Source organism: Lipotes vexillifer, unplaced genomic scaffold, assembly GCF_000442215.2.
Source record: "Lipotes vexillifer unplaced genomic scaffold, Lipotes_vexillifer_v1.1 scaffold448, whole genome shotgun sequence".
In the NCBI taxonomy this organism is placed as follows: domain Eukaryota; kingdom Metazoa; phylum Chordata; class Mammalia; order Artiodactyla; family Lipotidae; genus Lipotes; species Lipotes vexillifer.
Window position 1 is genome coordinate 2643559 of NW_006787097.1, and position 27477 is coordinate 2671035.

Here is a 27477-nt window from a genome sequence, read left to right on the forward strand (position 1 = left end):
GAATCTAGTCTCACCGCTGCAGCTTTGACTATAAGGCCATTAGAGGGTAGAGCAGTAAACTGCATATGAAACAGTGGATCCAGGGTACCCTGCGTTCTAACTGGGATGTCACTGAGGTGTGGCCACTGTGTATGGTGATGTTTTCTCTTTTCTGTGCTGTTAGGTTTTCGAAGAACCCTCCATTAGCCTTTTTGCTCTGGAACATTGTGAGGGGAGAGAGTTACATCTAGAAGAGGCTGTGAACTCTGTTCTGAACAAGGACCTGCACTTCTACACCCAGTCTGTGTGGGTAAAAAGTGGACTGTAAGTATGGGACGAGGGCTTGGCCTGCTTCAGTCACTCGTGTAGGACAGAGTTGCACAGTTGCTTTTTATTCCCCCACAGCTGCCGTTACTTGGTCTGATGGTACTCTTACTCCTTCTTTTCTCTCCATGTAATAATAGCAGTTTCTCTCAAATAAGAGAAGACGGTGGACTGTGTCCAGTATGAAGTAGCAGGCAGTGGTCTGGGAGAAGAGCCTGCTGGGAGAGAAGGGCTGCCATGTGTTCAGAACATGTGTCCTAGAGAAGGTGGACCAGATGACCGTAACGGTTTGAGCCCACTTTCCTTTCAGAAGAAGCCTAATTAAACCAGCAACTTTGACTGGTTGAGACCATTGCCTGCTTATGACAAGTGACTAAAACTAATAGGGTTTTTTTTGTATTTTGATTTGACATCTTGTTTATTCTAGAGATGTTTGCGCCAAGGCAGTTATTTTCAGGCTGGATGTCCTGGCTGACCCAGCCCACCTACCAGCGTTGCTGTTCATTCAGGATGTCAGTCAGGGTGGATCCAGGTCTTGCGGGGCCTGCACTTTTACAATCTAGGGAGATGACTCTAAGAAAAGAAATGAAAAATGATGGGTATGAACTTCATTAGGTATGAACTTGCAAATTTATTCAGAACAGAAATGGTAAGTGGCCTGCAAGGGAGGGGCCCTGAAGTTGAAGCTCTGATGCTTCCTAGAAAATCTACATCTCAGGCCATTTCTGAGAGTGGCTGTAAGCCTGCCCCTCCTCCTGTACCTTTGGTGTTTAGGTACCAAAAGTCATCTGAAAGAACACACATTGCTCTCAATGATTAATATAAAGATGCCTATTTTTATGTCTTATGACTTTGAAATTGTGTGATAATCAACTCTCCTTGTTAAACTATCTTGGGGATAATGAAAGACAAAGCTGAGACTATAAGCTGATTTGAACACTGAGTTAACTATTATAATAAGTGGTTTCTGTATCATTCACATGTACAGCAGTTTAAACTTGCTTCTGCAAAGCATTTCACATGGTTTGATGTTTATTAAACATAAATTGCCTTACTCTCTCTAAGCATAATAATCCCTATATTATATTCCAGTGTATCATTTACCACTTAACTAACTTTGAACTGAATTCTACATCCCTGTGATATAGGACTTTCACAGCATTTTTTTAAATAATAAATTTATTTATTTCTTTTTGGCTGTGTTGGGTCTCCATTGTTGCGTGCGGGCTTCTAGTTGTGGCGAGCGGGGGCCACTCTTCCTTGCGGTGCACGTGCTTCTCATTGCAGTAGCTTCTCTTGTTGCGGAGCACGGGCTCTCGGTGTGCAGGCTCAGTAGTTGTGGGATCTTCCTGGACCCAGGGATCGAACCCGTGTCCCCTGCATTGGCAGGCGGATTCTTAACCACTGCACCACCAGGGAAGTCCCTCACAGCTTTTTTATACATTTCTTTTCTTTACCTTTCTAAGTGGAACTGATAGTTATTGACTCACTTCTGGAAATTTCTCACGAGCTGATTTCACTCTTTTGTAGAAAACTGGTGCCATTTTACCTTAACATTCTTATTGCTTCTCTTTAGTTTATTATGTACCTCCTCTCACTGTTCTGGATTCTCTGAAAGAGAATTGGTACGTGGAGCAAGGACTAGTGAAGGCTGTCTGAAGGTTTTCCTAGGCTACAGATGGCTCCCAGAATGCCACTTAATGCACAGCCAGCTGCCCTCAGTGACAAGTTTTGTTTTCTGTTTAATCCCTGTATTACGCCACATCTCTGATCTGTGGTGGTAATGGGGACCCAGGGATCCGTGTCCCCTGCATTGGCAGGCGGATTCTTAACCACTGCACCACCAGGGAAGTCCCTCACAGCTTTTTTATACATTTCTTTTCTTTACCTTTCTAAGTGGAACTGATAGTTATTGACTCACTTCTGGAAATTTCTCACGAGCTGATTTCACTCTTTTGTAGAAAACTGGTGCCATTTTACCTTAACATTCTTATTGCTTCTCTTTAGTTTATTATGTACCTCCTCTCACTGTTCTGGATTCTCTGAAAGAGAATTGGTACGTGGAGCAAGGACTAGTGAAGGCTGTCTGAAGGTTTTCCTAGGCTACAGATGGCTCCCAGAATGCCACTTAATGCACAGCCAGCTGCCCTCAGTGACAAGTTTTGTTTTCTGTTTAATCCCTGTATTACGCCACATCTCTGATCTGTGGTGGTAATGGGGGCCAAGTTAATGCTTTTCAACTGTGAAGTTCATTAGATTAATATATAATGAGGTATAGTTTATTGAAACCTTGCCTAGGTTTTATAACTGAGACATCCCTGCCTGTCTAAAAGGAATCTGCAAAGCTGGAGAGGTAGCTCAGCCTCTCCACGGTCATGCTGTCCTGACTCTGCACCAATCTGATGGTTTAGATTGTGTTGACAAGAAGGGGTAGAGGGAAGGTCATATGCCTTGTTCATCCATTCATAATTTGGCCAAGCCTGATCTTGGCTGTGGAGAGCAGGAGGCTTCGTCTGAACCAAGCAAGGCAGCCACCTCATCTTCATGCCTACTTTCTGAAAGCACCACATGCCATGACCTGGAGTCCTGCTGAGAATTTCAGATCCTCTTGGCAGTCCCAGCTTATTCTCCTTAGCTTGATAACCACCTCAAGCAGGGCTCAGCAGACCTTTTCAGTAGGGGCCAGGTGGTCTTTTCAGTTTGTTGGCTATCCTGCCTCTGTCACAAGCATTCAACCTGCCATTGTGGTGCTGAAGCAGCCGAGGCCAATCCGGAAAGGAATGGGCGTGACTGTGTGCCACTGAGTGAGTCTCCAGCCTCCAGACGCTCACCTTGAGGCCCTGCACACTTTGACACACTTTAACTTGGCCCGATTTGAAGGCCCCTGGGGTCCTGAGAAGTATTTGCAAAGGAGCTAGACCCTGAAGTAAGGGTTCAGACCAGATTTCTCTGGATAATTTTAAGTAGCCCTTGCTGGGAGTTGTTTTGGAAGGAGGTGTGTCTGCAGAGGTCACTGGAGCTGTCCAGAGAGGCTGTGAAGGACGTGGGACAGTGAGCCTAAGAGTGGAGAGGAAACAGGTGGTTTTTAACTGGGTAATTAGGGAGGAATTACGGTCTATCTCTGAATGTTAAAATGTTAGGAAAAAAACTTGGTATTATCAAAGGAACAAAGAATTCTAAAGCTGGAGGGAACCTTGATTCGGACGTAAGAAAACCAGATTCCTGATGAATCTAAATCTTCTAAGCCACAGTCCAGTGGGCTTTCTCCTAGTCCTCCCTGCTTTTTCCGTTAAAATATACAATTACACAATGTTTTTTCTTAAAAACAGTCTACAATCCTGGAGGTTTTAAAGAAGGAACCCTATATGGTATAGTAAGAGGTATTTTTGTTAAGAGATTGCTTTCTGTTGTAAGCATCCCATTTTTTTCCTTTCCTCTTCTCATATAGGTGGATAGCTTATGAAGGATCCAATTTCTTAGGAAGACAAATCCTACTCAAGCCTAATGAGATCCTGAATTGGACAGCATTCAGTGGATGGAAAACAATTGGTTCCCTCCGTCCTGTGAAGCAGGTAAGGAGAAGAGAACCATACGATCCAAAATAGCTCCATTTCTTAGTAGAAATGTCAAAAACCACAGCATCTGAACTATGGACCGTACAATTTAGTTTGCCATTTATGTTATAGGAGGCTCTGATTAGGATGGGGATTTTATAGATTTTAACTAATTCATAAAATTGTACCTAAGGTCGGCACTGGGTTTTAGCTTTGAGTCCAGAATCTTATTGACCTTGTTGCCTTTTCATGGGAAAATAAGTATCATAAGCTCTGTGGCAAGCAGTGGAAAGAAGAATGAACTCTGAGAGTGCACTAGTTTTACTTCTTAAGTGCTTGGCTTTTTCCCCCCACTTATATAATACTCAGGATGGATCCTGGCAATTTAATTAACATAGTATTTATTGCACACCTACTGCTTGTCAGTCTTCTATTCAAAAGCTTCCCACTGCACTTCGGATATAGTCTAATCTCTTCAACGTGTCCTATGTGATCTGGCTCCCCCTGGCTTCTCCAGCCTCATCTCTCATCATCTCCCACTCACACGCATGGCTGTCACATGCACCAGCACACAGGGTGTTTTCCCACGCTTAACACAGGCTCTGCCCTCTGTCTAGAAGTTTCTCCCCCCATTCTTTGCCTGGCTAGTTCTTACTTCTCCTTCTAAGTTCATCTGTAGTGTCAGGTCCTCCAGGAAGCCTCTTTCACTCTCTCTCTAAATCCAAACTACATCCTTAAAGACCTGGTTCTTTTTCTACAAGACACTGCCGGCAGTTTGTCATGACATAGTTGTCGTTGGACTGGGTGCTTTCTCACTCTGCTAGAAGCCCCGTGAAGGCAGGGGCTGTGCCTATTTTGCTTATTACTCTACCCTGTCACAACGTCTGGCACATTGTAGGAACTCAGGGACTATTTGTTTAATGAAGGAACGAATGTATAAATGGATAAGTGAATGTTTGACATTATGCAGAAAAATTATGGAAGATATATAAGGGTAGACATGATTTTGGCCTTCTTGGAGCTTACATTTTTGTTGGGTAAAAGACATGTCCAACTCAAAGCAGTAATATAGACTGCAAAATGGGGAGGGGCCAATATGGCAGACTAGAAAGACCCTGAGCTCACCTCCTCTCACAAGCACACCCAAATCACAACGATCTGCAGAACAGCCGTCGATGAAAAAGACTGGAACCTACCAGGAAAGACATTCTATAACTGAAGACATATAGAAGGAACCACAACGAGTAGGAGGGACAGACTTGCAGTAGAATCAAATCACATACCCCTGAGTGGGTGACCCAAAACCTGGAGAATAATTATATTGCAGAGGTTCTCCCAAAGGAGTGAGGGTTCTGAGCCCTACATTGGGCTCACCAGCCTGGGGGTCCTGCACCAGGAAGACGATCCCCCAGAGCATTTGGCTTTGAAGGCCAGTGGGGCTTAATTTCGGGAGCCCCACAGGACGGGGGAAAATAGAGATGTCACTCTTAAACGGTGCAAACAAAATCCCATACACAATCCCCAGGGCAAAAGCAGTAATTTGATAAGAACCTGGGCCAGACCTACCTGCTGGTCTTGGAGAGCCTCTCAAAGAGGTAGGTGGCAAACAGATCAGTGAGCTGGAAGACAGAGTAGTGGAAATCACTGACGCTAAACAAAAGAAGAAAAGAGAAAAAGAAGGAGGACAGTTTAAGAGCCCTGTGGTACAACATCAAGCACACTAATATTTACATTGTAGGGGTCCCAGAAGGATAAGAGCAGGAGAAAGGGCCTGAGAAAATATTTGAGACATAATAGCTGAAAACTTCCCTAACCTGGAGAAAGAAACAGTCACTCTAGTCCAGGAAGCGCAGAGAGTCCAATACAGGATTAACCCAAAGAGGAACATACCAAGACACATTGTAATTAAAGTGACAAAAGTTAAGGATAAAGAGAGAATATTAAAAGCAGTGAGGGAAAAGCAACATATGACATACAAGGGAACTCCCATAAAGCTATGAGCTGATTTTTCAGCAGAAACTGCAGGCCAGAAGGGAGTGGCATGATATATTTAAAGTGATGAAAGGGAAAAACCTACAAGCAAGAATACTCCACCCATCAAGGTTCTTGTTCACATTTCATGGAGAAAGCAAAATCTCTACAGACAAGCAAAAGCTAAAAGAGTTCAGCACAACCAAATCAGCTTTACAACAAATGTTAGAGGAACTTCTCTAGGCAAAAAAAGAAAAGGCCACAACAAGAAACAAGAAAATTATGAAATGAAAAAGCTCACCGGTAAAGGCAAACAAGCAGTAAGGGTAGGGAATCATCCACACACAAAGCTAGTAGGGAGGTTACAAAGCAAAAGTAAAATCATCTATATCCACAATAAGCAGTTAAGGGATACACAAAACAATTAGGTGTAAAACATGACATCAACAACAGTAATCATGAGGGGAGGAGAGCACAACTAGAGGCTGTAGTTAAAGTGCATTTGGGATTAAGAGATCAGCAACTTAAAACAATTACTTACATCTGTAGGCTGCTATATAGAAACCTAATGGCAACCATAAGCCAAAAATCTACAACAGACACACACACAAAAAGGAAAAAGGAATGCAAACATAACACTAAAGATAGTCATCAAATCACATTAGAAGAGAACAAAAGAAGAAAAAGGGGAGAAAAGGGCCTATAAAAACAAATCCAAAACAGTTAACAAAATGGCAGTAAGAACATATGTATCGATAATTACCTTAAACATAAACAGGCTAAATGCTCCAACCTAAAGACACAGAGTGGCTGAATGGATGCAAAAGCAAGACCTGTATATATGCTGTCTACAAGAGACTCACTTTAGATCTAGAGACACATACAGACCAAAAGTGAGGGTTTGGAGAAAGGTATTCCATGCAAGTGGAAATCAAAAGAAAGCCAGAGTAGCAATACTTAACACTAGACAAAATAAGACTTTAAAATAGTGTTACAAGAGGCAAAGAAGGACCCTATATAATGATCAAGGGATCAATCCAAGAAGATGACATAACAATTGTAAATATATATGCACCCAACATAGGAGCACCTCAATATATGAGGTAAATATTAGCAAACATAAAACGAGAAATTAACAGTAACACAATAATAGTAGGGGACTTTAATACCCCATTCACATCAATGGACAGATCAGACAGAAAATCAATAAGGAAACACTGACCTTAAGTGACACATTAGACCAAATAGATTTAATTTATATATACAGAGCATTCCATCCAAAAGCAGCAAAATACACATTCTTTTCAAAGTATACCTGGAACATTCTCCAGGATATATCACACGCTAGGCCACAAAACAAGCCTCGGTAAATTTAAGAAAATTGAAATCAAGTATCTTTTCCGACCACCATGCTACGAGACTAGAAATCAGCTGCAAGAAAAAAACTGCAAAAGACACAAGCCTGTGAAGGTTAAACAAGGCTAAACAACTAAATAACCAATGGATCACTGAAGAAATCAAAGAGGAAATCAGAAAATACCTAGGGACAAATGAAAATGAAAACACAACAATCCAAAACCTATGGGACACAGCAAAAGCAGTTCTAAGAGGGAAGTTTACAGTGATACAGGCTTACTTCAGGAAACAAGAAAGATCTCAAACAACCTAAACCTTATGCCTAAAGCAACTAAAGAAAGAAGAAACAAAACCCAAAGTTAGTAGAAGGAAAGAAATCATAAAGATCAGAGCAGAAATAAATGAAATAGAGACTAAAAGCACAATAGAAAAGATCAATGAAACTAAAAGCTGGTTCTCTGATAAACCTTTAGCCAGACTCATCAGGAAAAAAAAAAGGGGAGAGGGCCCAAATCAGTTAAATCAGAAGTGAAAAAGAAGTTACAGCCGACACCACAGAAATACAGAGGCTCATAGGAGACTACTACAAGCAACCATCTGCCAATAGAATGGACAACCTGGAAGAAATGGACAAATTTTTAGAAAGGTGTAATCTCCCAAGACTGAAGCAGGAAGAAATAGAAAATATGAACAGACCAATTACCAGTAATGAAATTGAATCAGTAATTCGAAAACTCCCAACAAACAAAAGTCCAGGACTAGACGGCTTCACAGGTGAATTCTACCAAATATTTAGAGAAGAGTTAACCCCTGTCCTTCTGAAACTATTCCAAAAAATTGCAGAGGAAGGAACAGTTCCAAACTCATTCTCTGAAGCCAGCATCACCCCGATACCAAAACCAGACAAAGATATCCACAAAAAAAGAAAATTACAGGCCAGTATCACTAATGAACATACATGCCAAAAGCCTCAACAAAATAATATCAAACCAAATCCAACAATACATTAAAAGGGATCATACACCATGATCAAGTGGGATGTATCCCAGGGATGGAAGGATTTTTCAGTATCTGCAAATCAATCAGTGTGATATACCACACCAACAAATTAAAGAATAAAAAAACATATGTTCATCTCAACAGATACAGAGAAAGCTTTTGACAAAATTCAACATCCATTTACAATAGAAACTCTCCAGAAAGTGGGCACGGAGGGAACATAACTCAACATAATAAAGGCCATATATGACAAACCTACAGCTAACATTATACTCAAGGATGAAAAGCTAAAGAAATTTCCTCTAAGATCAGGAACAAGATAAGGATGTCCACTCTTGCCACTTTTATTCAACACAGTATTGGGAGTCCTAGCCACAGCAATCAGACAAAAAAAAAGAAATAAAATGAATCCAAATTGGAAAGAAGTAAAATTGTCACTGTTTGCAGATGACATGATACTATACAAAGAAGATCCTAAAGATGCCACCAGAATACTAGAGCTCATCAATGAATTCAGTAAAGTTGCAGGATCCAAAATTAATATGCTGGAATTTGTTGCATTTCTATACACTAACAATGAACTTTCAGAAAAAGAAAGTAAAGAAACAATCCCATTTACCATTGCATCAAAAAGAAAAAAGCACCTAGGAATAAACTTACCTAAGGAGGCAAAAGACCTGTATTTGGAAAACCTTAAGACACTGATGAAAGAAACTGAAGACAACACAAACAGATGGAGAGATTTACCGTGTTGTTGGATTGGATGAATCAGTATTGTTAAAATGACCATACTTCCTAAGGCAGTCAACATATTCAATGCAATCCCTATCAAAATACCAATGGCATTTTTCAGGGAACTAAAATAATTTTAAAATGTATAATGGAAACAAAAGACCCCCGAATAGCCAAAGCAATTTTGAGAAAGAACTGAGCTGGAGGCATCACACTCCTTGACTTCGGACTATACTCTTGTACAAAGCTACAGTAATCAAAGCATTATGGTACTGGCACACAAACAGACACATACATCCGTGGAATAGGATAGAGACCCCGGAAAAAAACCCATGCACCCATGCAGTCATTCTGTGACAAAGGAGGCAAGAATATGTAATGGAGAAAAGACAGTCTCTTCAATAAGTGGTGCTGGGAAAACTGGAGAGCTACCCATAAAAAAATCAAATTAGAACATTCTCTAACACCATATACAAAAATAAACGCAAAATGGATTAAAGACCTAAATATAATACTGGATGGTATAAAACCCCTAGAGGAAAACATAGGCAGAACACTCTGACATAAATCACAGCAATATTTTTTTGGATCCATCTCCTAAAATAAAGGAAATAAAAGCAAAAATAAATGGGACCTAATTACACATAAAAGCTTTTGCAAAACAAATCATCAACAAAATGAAAAGGCAATCTACTGAATGGAAGAAAATGTTTGCAAATGATATGACTGATAAGAGATTAATATACAACACATAAAAACAGCTTGAATAGCTCAACACAAAAAATATACAACGTGATTTAAAAATGGGCAGAAGAACTGAACAGACATCTTTACAAAGAGGAAGTGCAGATGGCCAACAGGCACCTGAAAAGATGTTCAACATCACTAACCATCAGAGAAATGCAAGTTAAAACCACAATGGGACATCACATCACACCTGTCAGAATGGCTATTATCAAAAAGAAGACAAAAAAGAAATGTTGATGAGGATGTGGAGAAAAGGGAATCCTTGTGCACTGTTGGTGGGAATGTAAATTGGTGCAGCCACTGTGGAAAACAGTATGGAGGTTTTTCAAAAAACTAAAAATAGAACTACCATATGACCCAGCAATTCCACTCCTGGGTATATGTCCCAAAAAACCAAAAACACTAATTCAAAAAGGTACGTGCACCCCAATGTTCATAGCAGCATTATTTACAATTGCCAAGATGTGGAAGCGACCTAAGTGTCCATCAACAGATGAATGGACAAAGAAGACGTGATGTGTGTGTGTGTGTGTGTGTGTACACACACACACACACACACGATGAAATACTACTCAGCCATACAAAAAACTGAAATTTTGCCATTTGCAGCAAGATGGTTAGACTTGGAGGGCATTATGCTTGGTGAAATAAGTCAGAGAAAGACAAGTACTGTATGATATCACTTACATGTGGAATCTAAAGGATACAACAAACTAGTGACTATAACAAAAAAGAAGCAGATGCACAGATATAGAGAACAAACTAGTGGTTACCAGTGGGGAGACTGGGGAGGGGTAACAAATAGGGGAGGAGGAGTAGGAAGTAGAGACTATTGGCTGTAAGATAGGCCCAAGGATGTATGGTACAACACGGGGAATACAGCCAATATTTTGTAATAACTGTAAATGGAAAGTAACCTTTAAAAATTGTACTAAAACTTTTTTAAAAAATTAAAAGCTAGGGGCTTCCCTGGTGGCGCGGTGGTTGGGAGTCCACCTGCCGATGCAGGGGACACGGGTTTGTGCCCCGGTCTGGGAAGATCCCACATGCCGTGGAGCGGCTGGGCCCGTGAGCCGTGGCCGCTGAGCCTGCGCGTCCGGAGCCTGTGCTACGCAACGGGAGAGGCCGCGGCAGTGAGAGGCCTGCATACCGCAAAAAGAAAAAAAAAAAAAATTAAAAGCTAAGAAAAGTGCAAAACAGTGTGTAATCATCTAAAAGCCACAGGCAATGCCTGATTCAGAGGAAGGAAGCATGAACATGTGTGGGAGTGGTGGGAGGTTTCACAGAGGGTAGGAACCCATGCTAGGCTTTAGGGGTACTGTGGCCAACGGATATGCCATTGGTACTTCTCTGAACCCTTTAGAAACACTTTCACACTTGATTCCAACAATAGTCCTTTAGGGTAGGAGTTACTACAGTTGACTCTTGAACATGGGCTTGAAATGTGTGGGTCCACTTATACTCCAATTTTTCCAATAAATACTACAGCATTACAGTACTACAGTGATCCAAGGTTGGTTGAATCCACAGATGTGGAACCGAGGATGCAGAGGGCCGACTATAAGTTATGCTCAGATTTTCAACTGTGCAGAGGGTTGGTGCCCTTCACCCCTGCATTGTCTAAAGGTCAACTGTATTCCTGTTTTCTAGAAGGAAAAATAAGGCTGAGAGAGAGAAAGCAAATTGGCAAAAGTCATCCAAGTGTCAGAACCAGGATTTGAACCCATACCTATTATGCTCTAACATCTGTGTCCTTAAAACCACCACACCCTACTTTCCTCCAAAATGAGAGAAGCATTTACAGTGTGGTACCATATACTTAAGGCACTGAGCGAGTGTAGGTAGCATAGTGGGTATAAATGCTGAGGCTCTGATTTTCATATCTGACATATAAGTGGTAAATAAATGGTAGCCAATAAAGTTACCCTAATTATTGGTCTTGCTGCCCCCTTCTCTCTCGCTCTGTCACACACACACACACACACACACACACACACACACACACACACACACACACACACACCAGCCCTGGTCTGTCTGTCTTACCTTTTCTCCCTGGACGCGTGTGCGCGCGCACACACACACACACACACACACACACACACACACACACACCATGCTCATCCCTGCCACTCTGGTTCTGTTGGTTCAAATCCTAGCTCTGCCACTCACAAGCAGTATGACTTGGGGTGAGTCACTTCATTTCTTGGCACCTCAGATTCCTCACTGGTGAAACAGTGATCACACTGCTTACCTCTCAGTATCACTGTGAGGGTTAAATAAGAGACTGACATAACACATGGCTCGCATTGCCGTGGTAGCACATTTATTTTGAAAGATTCTTTATTCACGATGTCCTTTGAGAGAACCAGAGATGCCCGACTGAGGGATACTAAACATCAGTGCACTTTCTTGGCAGAGTGTGTGGTACAGGATTTCCTGACCCTCACATCTTGCTTATTCCTCAGCCCTGTCACATGGGATGATGGGTAACCGCCCTGAAAAGCCGTGGGGAAAAAGCACGGCTGAAGTGGGATTTCAGTTTATCTTTTACCGACTATATAATAACGCTTAATCCCATGTTGTTAGAAACTTTAGAAGCCAAGTTGGATGCTGAGAACATTTCCCTCACTTTTGAAGGGGGGTTCCTTGCTGGGGAAGGATGTCCCTGCCTATTGTTCAGGGCCCTGAGATAAAGAATAGCTAGAACAGTGGCCTCTGATTTTACATAGTTTTTTGACAATTAACGTTATATATTATTCTCCTTGCATTGTGCTTTGGGAAATTATTCCTGGTTAAACGTTTAATTTCAAAATAATATTTTAATAGATTATTTTCCTTTGTTCATTTAGGCCACAGCTTTGAAACGCAGCAAAGGAATTCTAGGTTTCTAAAACAGTATCATGGGTCCTATTTCCTTTTTGGTAAAGCTCTTGGCACTGCTTTAGTTTATATTCTTGTTTAGAAATTCAGGAATCATTAAAATGTGATCCTCTTTGAGCTTGGGAATTAGGAAGTCACTAAGGTAATTATACTGCATATCGGTGTTTTTTTGTTTTTTTTTTTTTTTTTTTTTTTTTTTTTTTTTTAGTTACATGTGTCCTGAAATCTAAAGTGAGTCTGCTGTAGACAGCACATAGTTGGATATTGCTTTTTTTTTTTTTCTTGCGTTATGCGGGCCTCTCACTGTCGCGGCCTCTCCCATTTGCGGAGCACAGGCTCCGGACGCGCAGGCTCAGCGGCCATGGCTCACGGGCCCAGCCGCTCCGCGGCATGTGGGATCCTCCCGAAACGGGGCACGAACCCGCGTCTCCTGCATCGGCAGGCGGACTCTCAAGCACTGCGCCACCAGGGAAGCCCCCCATATCGGTGTTTTAATGTATAATTACAGAGGAGTCAGACTACAAGTGTGTAATAAGGGTAATTAGTACCTTGCTTGAGTTAACGGATTAAAACTGTGATGTTTGGTCCTAACGTAACTGGAACTCTGTCATCTGTGAAGGTCACACCTGTTTTCTTATATATATAAGGTAAGGAAACTGTAGCAAAGAATGTACTGAAGCGTCCGGAATTAATTGCGGTGGGAGATTTATAGAATTATGATTTATAGACTTTTGAATTATGGGAATTTAAGTACCTACTGTTGCACTATGAATGTGCAAGTAGTGGTTTGAAACACTTAAAACATTTTGCCTAGTAGAGGTCTTTTTCACCTGCTTTTCATTACCAGATTAAAAAAAAAAAAAAATGTCTTTTCTATTTGCTCATTTAAGTGTTCCGAATGTTTATTTCCTTAGGAAGGCAAACTTTAACTGGTCTCATGTTGACCCATCTTAAGTTTCAAAATAGAATATTCATTGGTGGGTTTACCATGATACCTTGTTGAATTTACCTAGCACTTAACATTTCTCAGAGTGAAAGTGCTCCTTTGTTAAATAACAGATCATGTGTCACTATTATTTGACGGGGTTGTAACTGGGATGCCAACACCTGACCCAGGGTGGGGATGTTGGGTGTCCTGTGTTATATTACATTAAGACTGGAGGCCTAAGTCCTGGGGCTGAAAGAATAGTTTCTGTGGAGCTTCAGTCATGTGCTGTGTCTTGTCATCTTATTTCACTGCCACTTTTGGAATCGGTCTCATTCCCTGTGTCTGAGAGTAACTAGTGCATTTCTCACACAGGCCTTAGAGCATCAGGGTGAAGAGGGAGTGTTTTGGTGCAGACAAGCCTGGCTCTTCCTTGTCTGCGTCACCCTTATTTACAAAAATGCGGGTCATAATTGTACTTTCTTGAGGGGTTGTTCTGGTCATTAATTCTGACAGATGATATGCTGTGGCCCAGAAAGCATTTAGGACTAAGTCTCAATAAATAATAACTGTTACCCATAGAGGCAAGTCCCAGATTTAATATTTTATTTGCAAACTTCTTGTATATAGTCCAGGCCCAGGAGATGAAGTCCTTTGTTACCCAGTTTTTGAATACCTGCATAGTGATCACCTACATGCATGGTCTCTTTCCTTGAAATATTAAGGTCAACAAAGTATAAACAAAGAAATTACCAGTGCTACTAGGGCCCTCAGCTACCTGGGTTTTTCAAGACCTCCCATAGCATTCATTGGGCACTTAATCATAGCTCAAGCCAGGATGTCTGATGATTGCACTGTCGCTGCTAAGTTGTTGTTACATCCATGTAGGTAGTACCCTGCCCTTATTCCTACTCCTCTGCCTTCCTCAGGCCAGCTGGGGCATAGTAGTTAGGGAATGAACCTCATTAAGTGCCTAATTCTGCACCGCCCCTTGCCATAATGGAGCGCGAGTGAATGAAACTATTACCTTTCACCCTCCCAAAAGAGTGTATTTCAGAAAAAATATAATAGAGACTGTACAATTTAAGCTGTGTGCTCTGTGGTGTAAGGATTTGTTAATAGAAAAATATTAATTTACACACACCTGCTAAAGTGAAAGACATAAATAAGCTAAATTCTGTTACCTCTCACATCCCCCTCAAGCTCTCCTTTGGAAAGATTGATTTCCAGATTCAAAAGGCTTTTTCAAAATGTCTCTGTTCCTCCCATCACAGCCTGCAGTGTACATTAGAATAAAGAACCGAGCCCGGGATGAGTATCTGACAGTCACCGGAACTGTAGCTAACACCAGGGCAACATCTGTGTGCCTTTCTCCCTACAGTGGGAAAAATACTCAGATCTGGCACTACCGTCGAGGACTCTTTAAATCCAAGGTAACCAACCCCACTGATAGGATACCCCACTTTTCGGTCTTTGGTCTTTTTCGTTTGGAAACCAGAATCTTGCCAAATCAAATGGCATGATAAAATAATGCAATTTCCTATCAACAGTTTTTTGCATAATTATAAGAACATTGACATATATATTACTGAAGCATCTAGGTGAAATGGACTTAGAAACTAGATTTTCTACATCAAAAAATTCTCTATTTTAAAGTAAAAAGTAAGACTAACACATACTATGGATATTCCTAAATGTTTTTTTTTAAACCAATGATAAGTCACTGTACCCAAATGGACAATGTGCTTTTGTGAGACGTCCCTTACACTCTGTGGCCCAGATTAATTTAGCTGTCTTTGTGATTCCAAACATGTTGAAGCCTCCTCATCTTCAAAATATACAATGAAGGTAGAAGAAAGCTGCTGTTTTTTGGAGGAAGCTTAGAAAATAAAATTTAGTTTTCTTTGTTTCTCTGCAACCCTTCCATTATGTTTGATGCTGTGGGGAATAAGACACCAGTTTTATTATATCACCAGTGGATTACTGACCATATTCTCATGCTTCAACAAAAATGAAGAGCACTTAAAAGTAATTATTGTCTGGGTATCTTGCACATCACCCAATGTTTTTTGTTTGTTTTTGTTTTGCGGTGTGTGGGCCTCTCACTGTTGTGGCCTTTCCCGTTGCGGAGCACAGGCTCCAGACGCGCAGGCTCAGCGGCCACGGCTCATGGGCCCAGCCGCTCCGCGGCATGTGGGATCCTCCCGGACCGGGGCACGAACCCGTGTCCCCTGCATCGGCAGGCGGACTCCCAACCACCGCGCCACCAGGGAAGCCCACCCCATGTTTTCGTAAGAAAAACAGGCTCGACCTTACACATTTAAGCTAACAGGGATTCAACATTTAATTGTAATTCAACAAACCTTTGACCATCTGTTGTCAGATCCAGACCATCCTTTTTTGTTTTTTTTGTTTTTTTTTTTTTTGCGGTACGCGGGCCTCTCACTGCCGTGGCCTCTCCCGCTGCGGAGCACAGGCTCCGGACGCGCAGGCCCAGCGGCCACAGCCCAGGACGCCCAACCACCGCGCCACCAGGGAAGCCCCAGACCATCCTTTTAAAAACAAGTACCTCTAGTTCAGTACGTTTATTTCCATACCATCTCCTTCCTTCAGCCATAAAGAAGGCTTAAAAAGTTGACTGAATTTATAATTATGCTAGTTTTCTTTTGAGATTAGACAGTTATGTCTCTGTTCACATGAAAGAAAAGGGGCCCAATCCAGTTGATTTTAGTAAACACAGTACTGCCAATTTATTTCTTGACCCTTTTAGGCCAGTGACACGTGTCTCGATGTGATTGGTGGTCGAGACATACCTGGAGCTAAAGTTGCCCTATGGACTGAACATGGGCAGTTCAGGCAGAAGTGGAGACTGAACAAAAATGGGACCATCAGCTCCTACCTCAGTGACCAACTTGTCCTTGATGTTAAAGGTAGGCCTGTGATGAAACCCAGTGTTCTGTGTCCTTGGATATTCATTTTAAATTCCAAGCCGCCTCCTCCTTATGGGTAAAAGAAGTCCTTATGCATAAGGGAAATATTAAATCATTTTAAATTATGCTTGAAAAAGTCGAGATATGCCATTTTAACAAAACAATTAGCTATATATGGATCAAGAAAAAGCCTAAGGACCAAGCCTACAAAGGTTTTTGTTTATCAGTGCAGCTGTAAAATTTTCATTTTCTACATGATCTTTGAGAACATTTCTAAATTTGAAGCATCCTCAACCATAAAATGTCATCCATTTCCTAAAGAAATACCTCTCACTTTCTGTTGTGCATTGCCGTGGTCCTTAAAATGTATGGTCCTTTAAATTTACCATTTAAACTTGTTTTTGCGTTCAGCCAAGGTCAGGGCCAATATTATTCAGTGCCGTCGCTTTAATTGAGTTAGTCATAGCCACTCTTGGTGTAGAAACTAAAACCCAGTACCTGACGCTGAGCTAGAGCACCGTGTTCTTAAGAATCCCACTGTCAGGGCACACCGCTTATGCAAACATCTATTATACCGCTTAGCTTTTCAATCAGTCATAATGTCTGATTTCAGGTGAAGAATAGCTATGCCCGTTTAACCTCAGTTTCCCATTTCAGACCGCTTTACAAATGACATATTAATCTACCCCAACAGTGAGTGGGCTGAGCAAAAGCCTGTGAAAACTGTGAAATTGCTAAGCACCTGTGTGAACAAATAATCTTTCCTTTTGGGATTTCTGTTTTAGGAGGAAATTATTATGACAAAACTCATGTGATTGTAAATGAGCCCCTGGAGGGAGAAGAAACACAGAAATGGGACATTGAAATACTGTGAGAGAATCTGCAGCATCCCTGAGAGACAGCAAAGGAGGAAGGACCCTCATGCCCCGTGAAAAGGAAGCTACCTGTCCTCATGCTTCTGGGGTCACTGAGCAGAAAGAACTTCCCCGACCTTGAAGACTATTGTTGTTAACCATGGAAAAGCTCAAAATATTCTTGCCAGTCATTCAGTGTTCCTGTGAAGAATGCGTTAACGATTTCTGGGAAAGGTCCTACTCCTGCTTGATCTCCAGCTTCGGTGAGCAAGTTTCTTGAAGTCTGTTCTCTCTCCTTTCCACCAAACACGAATCCTGTCCCTGATAGCCATTTTAGGACACTGGTGATGCTGTCATCCTGTGTTAGTTATTAATCTCCTCGTCGATGTGTGTGTGAACGCAAGGCACAGAGAAGCAGAGTCCTATAGGTCAAGTCGTACTTTTTTTAAAAAGATGAATAATTTTTTAGCAATATCTGAAAACATATTTAATAAACCTTACTATTAAGCTGCTGTATTAGATAAACATTAAAGATTCCCTATTGAAGCTTTTATAACTGAAGCACCGTAAGTATTCACACTTGTAACTGACCCCAGGGAGGGGACCTCAGCTTTGTAAGGAAAAGGCTCAAGTACAGGAGTGTTTTCTGTGGCTCTTCTTTGCTCGGTCCTTCAAACTAAAAAAGCACAAATAGCCTGCGGCTGTCCTTGCACTCTTAAGTATTAACAGAGACACCCTTCTGGGTGACAAGACTCTAAGTAACCAGGGCTTACCTATCCTGGTTCTGAGACCTCACCTGATCTACCCTCAAGAAGTGTTTATAAAGACTCTGTCACCTACGTGTAAGAATAGTCAAATTTTTCTTTGCCTGAAGTAAGGGGAAATTTCAGATGTTCAAATTAAGACCAAGTAGTATTTGATCCTTGACTATACCACTTTACTTTACAAAATGTGACAGAAAAGTCAGTTTTTCACTCCCATTTTAAATAGCTTTCATTCTAGCATAATCAGGTAGGATAATGTCTTTGACTTAGTTTCAAGTAATCATTACCACCATCACTATACAATTCTCAAGCATTTTTCCCTCCTGAGTTGGTTTTAAACTTACATTGAGACAACTGTTCCCTTCATCCCCAACTTTTGCCAGAAAGCAGAAAAAGGTCTGCTCTATTTTTATATACAGAAAGATTAAATTCTCCAGTGATATTTTAAAAAATATCAACCTGTATGCACTTTAGAATGTAAAGTAACAGTGATCTGTTTGTTTGTTTAAACTCAAAGACCCCACTATTTTGAGTATTTTTTACAGAGACTTGGTCTTTCCATGTAAATATTATTGTTTGTTTTTTTTTCTTCCCTTCAATCTCAGGCTCTTCTTTTGTCATCTTTCAAGCCACATCTGTAAAACTATTTTATGCCCACAGATGTGAGTGCCTGTTAGTGTGGCAGTATTATTTAATGAAACTGATGTTATAGGGTAACTTTATTTTAATGGGAGGCCTTGTGTATACACAAAGGTAGGTATGTGTATTTTCACTGTAAAAAACCAAGTTAAAAAATGCTTCATGTTAATTGTTTAAAATTTTTCTAGAGCCAGTGAGGCTCTTTAAAGAAGTTGTTTCTTCCAAAGAACAAAGACAAAGCCAGGTAACGACATGTAAATTTAAATGATACATTTATTGAGCTGTGCCTTCTCTACCACACACTGGATTAAATAAACTTGTCAAGAAGTACGGTTTTTGTCACCTTCTGGGACATTTAGTAATTTGCTGTTCTATGTACCTCTGTTTGTTAGCACATATGGCCAACTGGTCACCTCTAACAGGTAGGTCTCATGTTGTTATTAGATACACAGGTAAGGAAAGTTACAGTCATTATGTCCTTGGCTCAAAGCAACAGGGGCTCCCTAGCACGTACATCTTTGCAGAATCAAGTGTCTACTATTTTATATATACATATTAAAAAAGAAGCAAAGGCACTAGACTACTTGGATTAAACATTCTGTCCAGAGGGATAATACCAGGCTTTGCTTTTCCTCATCTGTAGTAAGTTTCAGGTCCTTGACAGAAATAGCTGAACTGTCCCAAATTTGCTTCAGTGCATCGATATGTGATAAAGGAAAGCGAAGTCCATGAGACTGAAAAAAGATAAACTATTTAGTCACTGAGGGGCATTTTCCATAATTTCTCAATACATCATTATTGATATCCTTCACAAGTATGAAACTTGTTTCAGATAAGCTACTTAACAAAAACTATCATCAGATAACTAGATATAACTTTCATAACTTATGAAAGTTGCTAATTCCCATATGAAAACTCAGACTTCATGAAAGGTACTCTACGTTTTATAGAGTAAGAAATATTAATCCTTTGAAATGCTTCACATTTGTTACACCCTTCCTACAAGGCCACAGGGTCCTAGTATCTTTTAAAGCGGGTATATATATCACAGAAATGTCTGACTTAATCATCCCTGTGCAAGGGCTGTCAATTTGTGAAATGTGAAGTCCACACTGCAGTCATAAAAAAGGTCATTACCCATAAATCAAAGGTAACAGATTCTTCCCAGCCACCACCAAATCACAGGAAAGACATGCACTTTAGGCTGGAACAAACCTCTGTTTCCTCATTTCCCATCATGTGTGTCTCTCTCCTATTCTTTAAGGAATGATAGATGTAAACCATCTTTTCTCGAGTTTCATCCTTAAAAGAAAAACAGCAAGTCGTCAACACCAAAATATTGAGCACTTCAATACTAGGAGGGTTTTCCAATAACAAAGGTCAACACCAAGAAAAATCTTAATGCCTCAGTGCTTAAGTGAAATTTATTGAACACTAAAGAATCCTTCTGGCAAAAAATTATGATACAGATAAATATATACGCACGCAATGTAGAATGAACGTATTTCATTATAGTGCTCACAGATTACTATTTGTAGCAGCAAATAACCACTCAAGTCATTTTTTAAAAAGATAACAGCATCTTCAGAAACTTGACCTAATGAAAAAGCAACCATTTATATATCAACTTACTTACCAATGAAACATTCAAGTTTTTCGTTTCATCATACCTGCACTATCTTTTTGCATCAGAAAAATTTGACATTCCTAGGTATACGTAAATGGACACTCTATGAACACCAGAGTAACTATTAATTCCTAAGAAATACCAGCTATGTGATCTATAAAAACTTCTATTCCATGTATAGTAAAGTAGGCTTCCGAATGGTCTCGACTTCTCTTCCCTCTCCACCCGCCTTAACACAGTGCAGTTTATTATCTCTTCCAGAACCTTTAGAAATTCCTTGTCACCTCTCACTCAGATGAGGACCAAAAAGCCTTAGCCTGAAATAGAATGCCTCAAACTGACTGATTGGTTATCAGAATAACTAGGATTTTCTTTTTTTAAATGGGGATGTAGGAGTATATACTTTTGAGGTTTTATATATATGTTATAAACCTGTCTTCTCCAGGTCTGGCCCTGATGGCTGGAAAAATCTGGTTATGGAGACATCTAGGTGCCCCCCGACTCTCATCTCCTCCAGACATTCATTGGACATCTCCCAAGAAAGCTGACTAGGAGGAACAGGGTGAAGCCACAGGGCATGGGAGAGTTCCCAAGGGCTTTAGGGTTGTGTGGGGTGCTTTCAAAATAAATGCAGAGGCTCCACACCAGACGAAGCCCAGGAACTTATAAGTTCTAAAAATCTTCCAGTTAATCAGCCAGTTTGGGGAACCACTGGGCTAGGTGGCAAGGGTATGGAATGTAGATTTTCCTCTCCATCGTCTACAGAATAGAGATTTTTTTGAGAAGAACCATCAACAGAACCATATGTAAAGGCAGGTCTGTGCCGTATACAGAATGGGAGAGGGACTGAGACAGGGAGACGCATGAACAGGGTCTGCGGCCGTCTAAGCAAAGGCAACCTGGCCTGAATTAGGAGACAGAGAACAGACATGTAATTACTAATTAGAGAAAAGAAGGAGGGTTCTGTGGGGCCGAAGACAAGCCCTCAAATGCCCAACAGGCAGGAAACCTTGGAACCATAACAGTGAGATCTGGGCATGATCTAAAGAGATGGCATTAAGCTGTGAGGAGGTGGATGCCCAAAGGAGGAGGGCAGGGCCATTTGTCAGTCTGATAGCCGGGGGCCTGCGATGGAAATGCCCTGAGAAGAACGGAACCCTCTTCTCTGGATACTCACGGATGGGTCCTGATCGGGTCCTACAGTGAGGACGACGTGGTCTCTAAATTGCAGCCTCACAGTGCTGTCCAGCCCTGGTAACTGTCCACCTGGAAAACCCAGAGAGAGGGAAAGCCAGCCTCCAGAGAGGAAAGCAACAGGCTCAAACTTGCCTGCAGGAGCAACTATTTAGGAAGTACACTTAGTAACAACCTGCAGGTGAATCCAAATGTGGGGCGCCCTCTCCAACTCAAGTATTTGCTCTCCCCGACATTTACAGTGATCTGAAAAGGGTAGCTTACATCTTGATGGAGCTCATCCTTATACTGAAGACACACGTACAGACTTCTGTTGTTATTTATCTAATTGTAACTTCATTAAGCAGTTGTCGCCAGTACCCGGGGAGCACATACTATCACAGTACAGACAGGGCTGCCGCGCCTTCTGCACAGAACGCTCTCACGTCTCCAGTTTCTATCCCCTGCTTGCTCCACATGTGGACTCTGAAAGGACTTCCTGAGCTCAAAGTGCACCACCCCTCCAATTACTAGATGAATGACCGTGGCAAATTTTTCAGCCTGTGTAGGTCAAGTGCAGTGTCATAAAAAAGCCACCTAATAAAGTCCACAGAAAAAACTACTCTTTCCTAGATTGGATTTAACTTAGTGAAAAAGCAGCCACTACAATCAGACCAGCCTTACAGGGTCTTCTGGCTGGAGAAAGAGTTGAGGGATCATAACTTTACTGACTGTAAGGACTAAGGCAAGGAAAGCTCTGGATAAAATATCCTGGGCCATAAGCTGATACTCAGAACACTGTTCTGCTAAAGATTAAAATATGTGCTGGGAAAACGTGCTATTTTGAGTAGATGCTATCAAAAACAAATTTTAAACTCCCCCCCGCCCCCGGAGACTATAATAAAAATGTACATAGAATCAGTGTTAGAAGGGACCTTATAGAGTGTGTATCTCAGTGGTTCTCCACTGGTGATAAGGCTTTTATGAAAATTAGTGAAATTGAAACTCTCCCTGTACCTGACTAAGAGAGAAGCAGCCTGAGAGCCAGCCTGGCACTCACGGCCGTGTCTCCGTGTTCTCCAGCTGAACACAGGCCATTACACAGAACCCCGATATTAAGCAAGGCCACGCCGTGACTGAGAGAGATCGAGACAAAACCAAGACCACTTCATCATCAGGTCAGAACTCAGGCCAAAGCAAGGACACTGTCCACACCACAGAAGTGACCAAACGTGCCCTGTCCTGGCTGACCTGAGTGACTGCTGCAGCTGCTGCTTTATCAACTGTCACCTTGGCTTCATTTCACTCCTCCTGCTACTGGCTGAGATTTACAGGAGACCCAATCCGAGAATCCCTCCTTCCCGACAGCATTCAACCCCGAGCAAAGCCCTGCTTCCTTGAACCCTCCTGAAAATCACCTAACTCAAACCCAAAACCTGTAAATCCTTCCCAACATCCTTTTACCGAGGTGCCTACGGCCCCCAGTGGCGTGCTCTCTTCCCTGTTACAAGTCAATAAGCCCAGCTTCGTCTGACTACAGGAGTATGGTGTGGTCTCTGCTCCAGAACACCGATATCACCATCCACCCAGAAGTCTACCAATGTCATCTGTACCTTACACCTGTCACAAAATAGTCACCTGGGACTTGGGAGAAGGTCTGATAATCTTGGGCATTCTGGTAGTGCCCCTGCTGATGGCAACATTTTACCCATCCCTGGGTTAATCTCAACAAGATTATTTCAATGTTCAAGTTCTTAAAACTTCCTGAAGATGATGAATTCCAGAGGGGCTCTAAACACACATACTCCTCACCCCAAATCACAGGGCTCTCATTCCCCATCAGGCTGCATGTCCTGTCCAACCTCACACTAAGGATAGGCCCACATCAATCCTCAAATGCTTCATGCATTCCATCAGCTCAAAGAGGTGCCCACCCAGAAAAGCTCGAAATATCCCACATTAGCCCCTGACCACCCAGAAGAAAAGAGCAAAGCTCTACCTGGTGTTGACAGCTCTGCTCCATCTCCCACGTAGCAAGGCGGGAGTCTGTTCATAGCAAAATCCTTCTTCATGTCTGCCGAAAGCAGTTCGCTGGTGCCCTCCAGCCGGTCCGCAAGCATCCTCAGAAAGCCACTTAATTTTCTTGTTGCAACGGCTGTGGTTTCCACCTGCTAGAAACACAGAAGTGAGTCCAGGCCCAGACTCCAGCGACCTTACTGCCCGGGTCCCAGTCTCTGGAGTAGTCCACTGACCACCATCACCCGGGGCTGACGCAGATCCATGTCACTCCCTAAGAACAGTATCCTTTTATTTCCTCATAACCACTGTTCATCGTAAGCTGCCTACCATTTGCAAAAAAAGATCAATTTTCAGGATTCTGCCTTAAAAGAGGGATCCCTGGGAATATGGTAGTCTCGGCTTTGCCTTTTGAAAAGCAAGTCACTGTCTAAGGTGACTGCTTCAGACCGCGAAAGCACCCTTTGCTCAACTCAGCACTAATGCACTCATCTTCTCAAAACTAGCCAACAGGGCCGCTGTTTCAAAGGTAAAACCAGGACGGACAGGAAAGCCAGGGAGCACACCAAGGCCAGGCTCTCCAGTGGGTCTGTCCTAACTAGTGATCTCACGTGTGCTCAGGCTACAGTTCCCAAGCCAGGTTAGTTACTCATTCAAGCACCGATTCAGCCAGAGCTCCCAGTGCCTGCCACTGCCGCCATGAAGTACAGGAAGCGGGCCATCTGCACAACACTGTTGGTCCTTTGGGTGGCATGCAATGTGCAGCACTCCATTCGTTCTGCAAACCACCGTGCCCGGGAGGAGACAAGCTTGGCTCACACGGGGAGGATTCTGGGGTCCCGAGGAGGGAGCCACAGCTTCAGCTGGCCTGGGCCGTGGTTACCCGTCCTTTCCCACCTGCCTTTACTCCTTACCAGGAGCAGCTGCCGGGGTATGCCAGCCCGTAGCTCTACGTCTGCCTTTGCAGTGTCAAACACGAGCCCTGCAATGGTGTCCAAAAGGAAATCTCCCCAGGAACTGGAACGTGTACCAAGAAAATTAAAAAAAAGAGTGAACACATAAGAAATGTGCATAAAACACTGATTACTAAAAGCCTAAAGCTACAAACTGTCACACCAATTCCCCTGCCCTGACGTCTTGAGTTCCACTAATTTCACGTTACTCAGCATAAAGACTTACGGCCTTCATCAGTCAGTCTTCCCTTCCTTCCCATCCCAGACACTCAGGTGCAAAATTAAAGGTGGGAAGCTAGGCTTCCTTCATGATTTGTCTTAAACGTAAAGATACCAGAGAATTAATTACAGACTGTCATAAATTAGGAAGTTTAAGGGGCCAATTTTTTTTTTTTTTTTTAATGTTTTCAACTACATAACACAGAGCCTTGAGGAGAGCTTTGCAGGAAACTTTAACCCTCAATCATTATAGGACCTAAAAAGATTTTTATGTGTAAAAAATCCAAAAGCAACACATTTAGGGTAACAGCAAGATCCCCGGACTGTGTAATCATCTGAACAGTTAAACACTACATTTTCCTTTGTTCCTTATAAAAATTCCTCAGCAAAATATCCAACATCAACAATTTCAAAACAGTTGATTTTGCAACTTGTTAAACCCTGGCAGTGGTTTTACTGGGGTGGGAGATAGAAGCCAGAGGCCAAAAATACCATCTCGGGACGAGCATCAGTGTTCAATTGCCTCTGCTTTCTCTGGGGCATTTAGAATCGCTCGCTCCTCAATGTGTGCCAGTGTGAGAAGCACACGCTATGGGACTGCTCTCTTTAAACACTTCTGAGCTGTTTAAAATTTTCCTCTGTGTCACCAGCAGATTTCAAATTGCTGGCTGCATGCAAGATGGAAATTCACAGTATGACTTTTGCTTCTCACTCAGTAACAAAATTAACACTTTCATGCTTCCCTCCTGGAAAAGTGGCAAAAGAGGACAAAAGCCACATGAGAGACACTTCCCCCCAAGATGTCCACTCCTCCGTGGTAGCCTCACCACTTGTGACATAATGCTACACCCAACCTCATACCTTTGATTGAACTTCGACCTGGAGGACACAGAGACCTTTCAGCAGCATGAAATAATATCGTCCTTTGAAGGGTCCCAGGTACAAGTCACGCAGCAGTAGCTCACAGAGGAGTTTAAGTGCAGTTAAATTGAGCTCTGCGTTCTTCTAGGAAAACGGATCTTGGGCCTTTCCAAAGTTTGGAAATAACACCTCTGGAGGGGTTCACTTTGGTAAAGCAGCCAAATCGACAGGCCACTGTCGCATACAGCTGGCCCTAAATGTTCCAACAATGCTACCCTTGAGAGGGGTTAGGAAAAGGCCCAAGTCCTCACTCTGCCACAGGCCTTAAGGAGCACCAGGACCAAAGCATAGGGACACCTCCAGGGAGCGATGGTCCTCGAGTTACATCTGTCCCGTTCTAGCACCGGCCCCACTGACAAAGGCCCAGGTCGGCATCCAGCGTAGATGCACGGGTCACGGTGCCTACCCACGGCCCCCAGCAGGCATCCTAACTCAGGCCTCTCTTCCCCAACCCTGCTGCCTGCAGAGGGGGTGGGTGGGACCAGGGAAGGCTACCAGTTCATCCTGGGGACTGGGAAACAGCGAGTCAGGCACTCAGTGGAAGCAAAAGCTAATAGGTTCAACGAGATCGAGGGAGGTCAGAGAAGTAACTGAGGATGCCTTGTGATGAGCCAATGTTGTGAGTAAATAGAAACTGAGGAAGGAAAACAAGGAAGCGAAAACCGACTACTAGGAAACCAAGAGAAATGAAAAAGAGGGAGGATTAGAGAAAGAGGGAGCAGCAGAGTAACCTGAACGGCGGGACGCCAGAAGATGGACATTCATTGGGGCCAAACTATCAATATGTGGCTGCCAAGGCACAGAGCTGCTTTAGTCCAGAACGAACTTCTGGTTCAGCCTCCCTGCAGCCTGCCCTTCCCCAGTTCCTACGACCCACCCCCTCAGTCACCTCTGCTCTTCTGGAGCTGCCCTCAGAGACTGTTTCTCGCTATGCAAGGCACCTAACCAGTCACGGTGACAAGGGCATTTTACATAAAGGAAGCCCCAAACAAGCTTTGGCTTCTACTTGTGGGCAAAGAAAGCCTAACTTCAGGCCAGACTCCAGCTAGCTCCTCCTGTCTCTTAAACACAGGGGGTTCACGTCTCGCTGAAAAGCCGGAGGAGGAGGCAGAAGAATGCTTACTCACTTGTTCTGCAAGATACAGCTTTGAAGTTAGGAGGCGACTGGCTGTCCCTCAGGCCGGGAATATCCTCTCCTACTCTGACCTCCTGACCCACCTCTACTTACTCATCCTGTAAATCTCCCTCAGCTTGGGTGTCAAGTCATTTCCAAAGCCTTCCCTGAGGCCCCGGCTTAGCTAAGTGCGTTCCTCTGTGCTCCCAGAGTCTCCTCTGCAAACCTATCACGGGATGTGACACACTGTTTGGTACCTACATGCCTATCTCCCCTCCTTCCACCACCTCCAGAGAGTAAGTTCTCTCAAAGCACCTTCAGTCCAATGTCTACAATCTCAGCAACTAGCACGAGGTATAGTACTGCATGATGAATAAATTAATGACTGGCGTTTTTAATGGGACCTGGATTACTGAGGTCGCTGCTACCAGGAAATGACTCACTGGGCACTGCTGCCCAGGCCCTGTCATGTGACGAGGCACTTGCTGAACTGGAACATGGTTTTAATTGGAATTGTTTTTAGCACATGTGCTTTTAGGACTCACTGTTTCAGACTTCCTTTCTGACTTTAATTTCATGAACTGTAAAAAATGGAAGCCTTAAAATAGACCCAGAGGTTTCAATGGATAAGAGTTTCTGTTTGGGAAGATGAAAATGTCTTGGAAACAGGTAGTGGTGATGGTTGCACAACAGTGTCAATATAATTAATGTCAGTGAATTGGACACTTAATGGTTAAAATGGCACATTCTATGTTATAAATATTTTACCACAATCAAAAAAAATTTTGAAGGGGGGC

The 27477-nt window shown here is 42.5% G+C and overlaps 2 protein-coding genes across 3 annotated transcripts in view; one reads left to right on the forward strand and one right to left on the reverse strand.

Moving 5' to 3' along the window:
* Positions 1 to 17274, forward strand: part of CRYBG3 (crystallin beta-gamma domain containing 3) — a 115270-nt gene extending 97996 nt beyond the window's left edge. The window contains exons 18-22 of the mRNA XM_007459875.1: positions 164 to 303; positions 3752 to 3875; positions 14745 to 14903; positions 16241 to 16400; positions 17186 to 17274. Coding sequence (XP_007459937.1) covers positions 164 to 303; positions 3752 to 3875; positions 14745 to 14903; positions 16241 to 16400; positions 17186 to 17274 — 672 coding nt within the window. The remainder of the gene's footprint in view (positions 1 to 163; positions 304 to 3751; positions 3876 to 14744; positions 14904 to 16240; positions 16401 to 17185) is intronic.
* A 1661-nt stretch (positions 17275 to 18935) lies between these two features.
* RIOX2 (ribosomal oxygenase 2) overlaps positions 18936 to 27477 on the reverse strand; it is a 26804-nt gene continuing 18262 nt past the window's right edge. For both annotated transcript variants that reach the window (XM_007459877.1, XM_007459876.1), the window contains 5 exons: positions 24388 to 24490; positions 23457 to 23628; positions 21462 to 21550; positions 19873 to 19959; positions 18936 to 19391 (listed from right to left, as the gene is read on the reverse strand). In XM_007459877.1, coding sequence (XP_007459939.1) covers positions 19233 to 19391; positions 19873 to 19959; positions 21462 to 21550; positions 23457 to 23628; positions 24388 to 24490 — 610 coding nt within the window. In that variant the 3' untranslated portion in view covers positions 18936 to 19232. The remainder of the gene's footprint in view (positions 19392 to 19872; positions 19960 to 21461; positions 21551 to 23456; positions 23629 to 24387; positions 24491 to 27477) is intronic.